Below are 8,712 nucleotides of genomic sequence, written 5' to 3'. Positions count from 1 at the left end.
TGTGCCCTCAAGAAGTGTTAAAGATCTTGACCTTAGCAAGAGGGCAGTAGGCTCTGGCCAGGGCAGGCAGAATGAAACTCGTTAGCCCTGGCTGAAAAACAAGATGGTTCTGCTCTGCTCTCCTGCTGATGGCATCGTCCCTTTTCTGCCTGAGGAAACCGTCTCTGTGGGGCCCCTGAGCCAGTGCAGTCTTGGTTCTCTTATTCATCCCTCCGGAACCAGTAACTGTGAGGGACTGGTACAGCCCTCACTGCTGGGGGGCTCAGGGCTGCTGGGGCCTGTGTACAGCTCCAGGGGACAACGCTGGTGTCTGCACATGTCTGAAGGCTGCACCTCCACCAAGTGCCCCAGGGCGTCAAATACCGGTTACATGATAGTGCAGCTTCACGGCATGCTTAAGTGTTTCATGAAAAATTAACAGGTGCCCTCTGTGATTTCCAGCCTTGATTTCTCCTGGGGGGCGCGGGGGGCTGCGTACAGCTATTTTGATTCATTTTTTGTTCTTAAGGAGGCTGAAACTGTTTGATTGTTTCTTAGCTAATGCAAGCACAATCAGGGAAATATCTTTTAAAAAAATGTGCTTGTCATTGACAATGTTTGCAATGAAATGAGGAGAGAAGGCACCATAAACACCAGTCCTCATGGGGAGCTGGTTTTATGGCTGCTTCCCTCATTGCTTAGGACTCCTGACGAGGACAATTCCTTACACGCGTTTCAGAACAAATGCCTGCTGGGTCAGGCAGCGCACACAACAAAACAAATGGAGTTCTCAGAGCCTGCCTCACAGCGAGATTTTCCTTGGGGACAATTTATTAAAAACACAATAACCTTTTCAAAGATATCCTTAATTCTGCACCAGCTACCTGTCACCAGGAAAAAAATGTTTAAATCATATCGGCTTGCTGAAATCAGGATCAAAGCCGTCTATTGACTTGCTAATGACAGGTAATTATCCAGCAATCAGTGGACTATATGCTTGTGATCAATATCTGCAATGCAGCCGATAAACCACAGGTAAAGATGTCTAAATGCCCGTCTCTAACTCATTCTGAGAAGTCCTAATCCCCCCCCCCCCATGACTGCGGACACACTCCTCTCCTCTCCCACATGCACCCCAGGAGCAGGAGGGTTCCCTTCTTGCACCCTCCTCCTGTGGAAGATGTGGATGCTGCACCCCGATGACAGCCCACGCTGCTGCCTGCAGCACGCTAATGCACGTGCTATTTTGGTTGCAAACGTGATTTATTTAGGGACCAGTCCTCTCAAGAAATACGACCTCTGCCCAGGCATGCCTAGCTGGCTCCACCAGGCACACGGCAGGCCAGTCTTGTCATGGGGTGATGGGGTCTTTTTTATCTCAGCTTGTGGAGTTAAAGCCATGGAAAGAGGAAGAAATGCCCCAGGAGCCCCAGCACCCTCGCTGCTCTCCTGCCCGCCTGTTCCTGCTGGGTCCCTGCAGCAGCGGTGGGTTCAGCCGTACCTCCCCGTGCCTCAGGTCTCTGCAATGGGCACGTCCAGTACTAGAGCATCCTGCAGATTTAAAAATAAAAAGGACACGGGCAGGATTTAACAGTTGTTTTGTGCTCAGGTGTGATGGACTAACAGCACTGACGCCGGGGCTGACCCAAGCTACAGCAAAACCACTGCACGAGCATGCTTACCTCAAACCCACTGATGTTTGCCCAGTGAGTGATGCCCAGCACCCCTGGAGCGAGTGGGAGCTGCTCTCAGAGGCATTCCGGCCACTGCCTGCATCTCCAGCGCTTCCCTGCCTGCCCACCCTCGTGCTGCCTGCCCATGCCTGCCAAAGGGACTTTGGGGATAATCAGAAGAAAAATTAACAGGGTGGGAATTCCTGGGTTTGGGTATTTTAGCATAAACAAAATCTCTGCTTTTGGCATATTGTCCATATGAGTTGAGCAGCTAAATTGACGCTCCAGGGTGGGCTTTTTTACTGACACTTTGGCTGGTTTTTAGGTATGGTAAAGAGGGACATGTTGATTTTTGGAGACTTAAAGGCAAAAATCTGATGACAGCAAGTGGTTTTGATTTTGAGGACAGGAACAACATTCAAAGAGGCTTCAGAGAAGAAGCCTGCCCATTGCAATAGATCGGTTGGTGTGCCAGAACCCTGAGTGGGAGGCATTGCCGTCCTCCAGCTCCTGCTGCAAAACCCACGGGTGCAAAACAGCCTGCAAGTGATTTTCCTGGCAGAGTCACTCACAGCCTTGAGGGCAGGAAAAGCATGCAAGGTCAGCCAGGCAATGCCATTTCCAGAAAGAAAAAAAAAAAAAAAAAAAAAAAAAAAAAGGCAACAGTCTATAGGAAAAGAAATGAGAACTATTTCCCCTGTACAGATAGCGAATCCCCAGATGAAGCCATAGCCGTGCTTACTGTTGATCGATGGCACATAAGCCATGTGAATTATATCTGCCAAAACTCCTTTCAGCAGAAGCTCCTGAAACACAGAGAAGTGGTGTAAACTGCCCACCACTCCGCCTGCCAGCAGCCTTGTCCACCCAGCTCACCCCATCAATTCATCCGGCACCTTCTCCAGTTGCAGGGATATTGTAAAGGTTCCCCCGAGCAGAATGGGAACACTTGAAAAATCCTCAATTACTATGAAAACTGCCCCAGCTGAGACTGTTCCCAGCCCCAGCAGTGCTCTGCTCTCCACCTTGCAGTCAGTGCCAGGCACCCTCCTCGCAGCCCAAAGCCCAAAGCTGTGTGCAGCTCCAGGGGACAACACTCTTACAAGACACACGTTACCAGCACTCGCCCACCCAAGTGTCTTGATCTCAGCATCAGGATTAGAGGGAGATGAGGAAAATTAACACCAGCCCACACTCCCACCATGCTGGTACCACACAGCGGAGAGTTACTCATGGCCAAAACTCTCCCACAAATAAACACGGTGCGAGCGGGGACCCCTTCCAGAGCATTCGTGCCTGTGGGTAAATGGTTTGGGCAGTTATTTGTCATTTGTTATTCCTTGAGATATTATTCCTTGAAATAACATCTCAATCTTCAGCATTCACTTTGGCTTTCTTGTTTTGGTTTGGTTTGGTTTGTTTTTTTATAAAAAATCTGTATTTGGTAATGCAAGTCAGCATGGCGATTCACAGCCACAGTGCCAGCCCCACGCACGGTGCAGACTGCCCAACTCACGTCAAACGTTCCCAGGGAGGAGGAAGCCAAGGCCACCCGAGACAGGCTGCAGGGAGAGGAAAGGGGCATCACTTGCCTCCCACAGCCCCCCCCCCCCCCCAGCAAGCTGCCCTGTCACCCTCAACGAACTCCTCACCCAGACCCTGACGTCCAGAAAACCTCCCCCTTGCACCAGGGGCCGTGGCTCCACCAGCCTCCTTCCAGAAAGGGGCCGCTTCCCACTGGGAGCATTTTCCCTACCCTGAGCCATCACAACTTCAGCTGTTCAGACTTAAAGAGAAAAAAATAAACAAAACAGGTTTGAGGTCAGCTGGATTATGTCACGTTCGTCCTCATCTGTTTTTAAATAGCTGTTATATAAACTGCAAAGTCGTCATGCAGAGACAGCAAAGGTTCCTTCTGAAAATGCAGGGGTGACAGGTAGCGGGTGGCCTCCCGAGCAGCCCAGGGACTCTCACTGCTGATGGTGGCACTGGGGACTGGTAGCTGCCTTACCTTTGCAGAGCGAGGGAGAGCCGCAGCTTTTCTTTTGCAATGGCAAACTGTGCCTCCAGGTTGCTGTGCTGCAAGGGGAAAGGGAAGGGTGTCCCCCCACCAGGACCCTGTTCCCCCCCAACTACCCCAGCCCAGCAGGACCCTCTGCCCAGGCACCTTCCCAATATATGTCCCTGCCCACTGTCCCACATCTCTGGCTCCAGTGTTGGTGCAGGTTTGCTGGGTCAGGACAGGGGTGACCACAGCCAGCCCTTGCCAGCTGCAAACCCCTTCAACTCACAACATCCAGGACAAGAGGGATTTTTGGGAGCAGAGTCTGAAGGGGAAACCCAAAACTCAGCGGTGCTGAAGAGCTGCACAAAGCTTTTGTCTGTGGTTATGGTCACCACCGGTGCTTTGACTCCCTGCATTTCAATCACCACTGGCTGTGATGAAGGCAGCACCCTGGAAATCTGTACAGTCAAAGCAAAAGGGTGACATTCACTCTCCTGCCCACTTCACGGCTCTGGGGATTGTCCTGGTGGGTGCTGAGCATCAGTCACGTTCACCAAAGTCAGTGGCAGTCAAGCTGGTCCATACTGTGCAGTAGTATGTCCCTTAAATAATCTTATTAATAAAATTTTTACTAATAAAATTATGAAAGCACCTGTTTGACCTTGCAGTAAAGGTTCCCAGCGTGTCATTGTGAATGGAGAGCAGCTTTATCTGCTGCCCTAAGTAGCCTAAGATGTCACACAGACCAGTAGGATCAAGCCAAGTCCACCCACTTCAGTAACGAGGGTTCCAAGCATCATAGTCACCAGTGGGGGAAGCCCAAGAACCTGTTGAGAAAGTGTCAGGGGGCAGGGACCTAATGCACTCACACTTGGGGGAGTGGGGGAGTTTAACATGGGGAAGGGAAGAGGCATTGACAGCACATGGATCTGCCTTGTATTTGAGTGTAGATTTCTTAGTGGTGTCTTGAGGAAAATCTCAAGCCCTAATCACCCACCATGTTATTGCTGATCTACAGGTTGAAGGATGACCGCAGGATAGAGAGCTCAGCACTCAAGAAGTTTGCAGACAGGATGAGCTGGATAGCAGCATCCCTCTTTGGTGGCAAACAAGTAAGAGGTAGCTGCTCCATTGGAATGTCAACCTCCTTCCCCTCCTTTTCATGGAGAATGGTCTAAAAGGACCAGTAATAAGAGTAATGTCAGAGAGCATTTGTCTCTGCAAAATCCATGTCAGGATTTGCGTTTGGACCAGGCCCAAGGTACTGGATGCTTTGCTCTGTAGTCTCAACAATGAAACAGAGCAATAAACTCCAGAGAAAAGGATGAGCTGAGGAGGCACTTAGGTGTTATAATGCAACCAGCACATCTGCACCCCTCCCAAAGCCTCTGCTGCCCAAGGCTGAGGAGGACAATGCTTCCTAGCAAATGGATGTCAGAAACATCACTGCTCCAAGACCTGGCACTAGGCAGCAGCACTCACCTTCAAATCCAGCTCTGTGAAAGTTTCATTGGTCATGGGGGCGGGGGTCAGCAAAGCGTATTGGAGGGTCCCAGCAGACCCAAGAGGGATTTCGGCTGCATGGAAACAAAAAGGGATGCTTAACCAGAAGGTGCATGCTCTGTGGTGTGGGGAGAGTGCTCACCAGTGCCAAAACCACTGGTTCACCAGTGCCAGACTGCTGGGTCATGAGCACTACATGCCATTTCCAGCTTTGGTGGGCTCCAGCATCCCTGCCAGCTTCTGTGGTGCCAGGCTTTCCCGAAGCTGCACCAAGGAGGGGTTGGATACTTGTGTGGCCCCGGCTGGGTTTGTCTGCACCTGGTCCTAGTCAGAGCTCAGCAGATTGCCTATCCTTGGTGATAGATCTGCACTTTCCCTTTGCCAAGGGAAGGGGAGGAGATGAGTGGGTGGGTGGATGGATGGATGGGTGAGTGGGTGGATGGATGTCAATTTACAAGTCATGGTGGTGAATTTTGCATTCACAAGATTGAGCGCTTCATCCACAGCTGGACACAAAGTGTCAGAAAACCTTGCACGGAGGCTTCTGGTGGGAGAAGAGCTTTGCCAGAACAGTGCAACTCGAACCCAGAAGCACCAGAACCCTCCACTATCAGTCACTCAGACAAGAGTTTGACTCAGTTTTCTCTGTCCCTGGTTGAAGTGAGTTACTCTGGAGTAAACCTGTCTTAAGCTGAGCGATGAACAGGGCCAGGCCCTCCACAGATATCTGACTAAACCAGACAGACTTTATGACACATTAAGAGGCTGCAAATCTGCCCTTTGACAAGCCTTTAGGATCAAGCGTGCTCAGCATCGAGTTCAGCTCTGCCTGGGCACCGCATCTCTGACCGCCGAGCTGGGACGAGGAGGCTTTAGGTAGTGACAGTGCCTTTGCTGCGGGTGTTGGCTGCATAAAACCAGTAATTGCTCAAAATGCTCCCTTTTACCAGCCTGCGAGCTCCCTTCTGCAGCAAAACTGTGAAACCTGTTACAGTGCAGTGAGGAGGAGGAGGAGGAGGAGATGATCTCCAGGAAACAAGGATGGGAGGAGGATTGGACTTACCAGAGCCAGCAGCACTTTCTGAAGGGTGCTGTCCAGAAACATGTTCATAACTTCAGGCAGCATGCTGGGCAGAGAAAACACGTCAGCCGACACAGCCACTATGCACATAGCAATAATTATTTACTAAAGATCAAAAGGCAAGGAAGTCAAGCACTAAAGAAACCTGTCTGGTATGGATTAGGCCAACATATGGCTAATCTGTGATAAAAGATGTTTTCTTTCTTTACAAACCTTTTCTCAAGAATGCCATCTTCTGGTTTTACGCAAAGCTAAAGAACGTTTCCATGCCTAAAAGAAGTTCCGATACCCCAGGAGTGCAGCCCTTAAATGAGCACTGATGCCAAAGACAAACACTGCATAGAATAACACTAAAGCTGGCCTGAATTTGTCCATAAAACATTTTGGTTTTCCTAGTGGAAAAAATTAACAGTAAGAACTATTTGTGTCCTGTAGAAATCCAAACTTAGAGACTGAAAGATTTAACAATGCCTCTCAGGCAACATTAATACTGGTATATCACTGATGTCCTTTGGGACTCACCTGCTGGGCAGGTTGGTTTTAACGCTAACGAGAGCAATGTGGCAGTTCTTGGAGCTGAACCTGGGGATGCCCATGGCGTCCTGCCACAGCCGGCTGCTGGCCGTCGGGTTTGCTGCCAGGGCAATTTCCATGTTTCCTCCTATAAAGCTGCTCAGAGCAAAGCTCAGTCACCGTGGGACAAACCCTTGGCAATGAGCAAGCCCACCCCAGCCTCAGCTCCTGCTCACCTTTTCCCAGCGATGGTCATTTGGACTAAGATGGCCACGAAGAGCCCCAAGCCCAGCAAGAGTGCCAGCGCTATCACCGGGGGACGGAGATCTTTCACTTTCAGCCTGCAGGAAAAAACCAGAGGAAAACAGCTGGGAAGAAGGAGCCTGCAGAGCAGCCAGGTCAGGCTGCTTATATCAAAGTCACCTATCACCGATATTGCCATCGCCATCTTCATTCTCCACTCCTTGTTTAAACTTTCAGTTTAAAACCACTGTTAAATTTAGAAATGTGTTTCTTCCAAACAAAAAGCTTGCACTGTTTAATTTTGAAAAAACTTGGGAAAAAGGTGTTTTGATGTTTAAAATATCTCCATGCTTTCACCCAGCACAAACCTGTGGGGTAGAGGGCCAGCTCTGATCCCCCAGAAATCCTGGGGTTTCCTCAGAACATCACTGGTAAGAGCTGGGCACCCCCAGCCTGGAGAGCAAACCCCACCGGTGCTGCAGAGCTGCTGCAGCCATCCCCGGCCAGTGCTGAAGCAGGAGCTGACGCGCTTTGTTGCCTTTAAGTTATAGTTTCTTCATGTATTTGTGGACACAACCAGGCAGAAAATCACCGGCTTTAATATCACACTTGTTAGCAGGGAGTGATTCATTTCTGCCTCCGGGCTGACACTTCCCAACCTTCTGCTTTTATTTTCTCATTCCCAGTCTCAGGCTCACGTTGTAAGGCTGCTAATCATCGCTCACCCCGAGATGCCTTTGATGGGTTTGGTGTTCGGCGCTTTTTTTTGTGGCTTCTGCCATTTTCTGCAGAACATCACTCTCATTCAGAGCAGTGGAGACTGTTGGAAGATTTGCACGAGACGAGGAGTTCAGCACAAAATCCCCAGGGAGGAGCCTGTGCTGGAGGGTGAGGGGACTCAGCATTCCCCACTACACCCTATAGAATGTTGTTATTAACAAATCCCAACAGCAGGATGTTTTGTGTGTTGTAAATTCAGATTACGAGCAATCTCCGCTGTCCCTGGGTAACAGTTGGAGCTCAGCAGGTACTTGCTGCACACACATCATGATTTTAGACACAAAACACTGGCACATTTTCAGGTTCCACCTTACCGTGCTGCACACCGGTGAGGCAACCTGTGTGCCCACATTGGGGTGTCACAGCTGAGGGGTCCTGCTTGCAGCATCCCACACAGGAGGTGCAGGCCACGGGGAAGTGGCTTCTGCTGTGGATTAAGGGCAGCTGCTGGAGCCCGGCCAGCCGGCGGCACCCTGCAACTGGGGATGTGCTGGGGATGCAGGCTGCGCGGGCCAGGGATGTGCTGGGGATGCAGGCTGCGTGGCACTGACAGGCAGCTTCCCCGCTGCACTGCTGCCACGTGTCCACGCATGGATGCTACCATGGCTGAGTCAATCATTCCAAGATCAATCCTGATGATTGCTCCTGGGCCAGCAGCTCCTCCTGACCATGCTAGCCAGCCACCGAGGAATAAAATGCACCAAACCCTTGACATCTTCCAATCCAGTACAGCTGCTCACGGAGCTCCAGAGGCTTACAGGAGTGTGCGGACTTCAACAGACAGAGAGAGACAATGAGCTGGAGACTATTCCCAAACCACAGATCAGGGGCTAAACACTGCACTCATGCTGGAGGAAAGCAAACAGGGCTCTGTGCAAGTCCAGCAGAGCTGTACTAGGCCAACACACAGCCTAAATACAAGAATCACTTCCCAA

The 8,712-nt window shown here is 50.6% G+C and overlaps 1 protein-coding gene across 1 annotated transcript; it reads right to left on the bottom strand.

Annotated features, from left to right (window-relative positions):
* Window positions 1-960: 960 nt before the first annotated feature.
* Window positions 961-8,492, bottom strand: BPIFB6 (BPI fold containing family B member 6). Its single transcript, XM_055722554.1, is given in 14 exon segments — window positions 961-989; window positions 2,356-2,458; window positions 3,169-3,214; window positions 3,664-3,731; window positions 3,993-4,115; window positions 4,431-4,484; window positions 4,655-4,831; window positions 5,140-5,234; window positions 5,616-5,704; window positions 6,764-6,910; window positions 6,991-7,095; window positions 7,723-7,764; window positions 7,766-7,878; window positions 8,379-8,492. Coding segments are annotated over 14 exon segments (1,305 nt in total).
* Window positions 8,493-8,712: the final 220 nt, after the last annotated feature.

Source organism: Falco cherrug, chromosome 10, assembly GCF_023634085.1.
Source record: "Falco cherrug isolate bFalChe1 chromosome 10, bFalChe1.pri, whole genome shotgun sequence".
Taxonomy (NCBI): domain Eukaryota; kingdom Metazoa; phylum Chordata; class Aves; order Falconiformes; family Falconidae; genus Falco; species Falco cherrug.
Note: the sequence above shows the minus strand (reverse complement) of the source record. Positions and strands in the feature narration are given on the sequence as shown.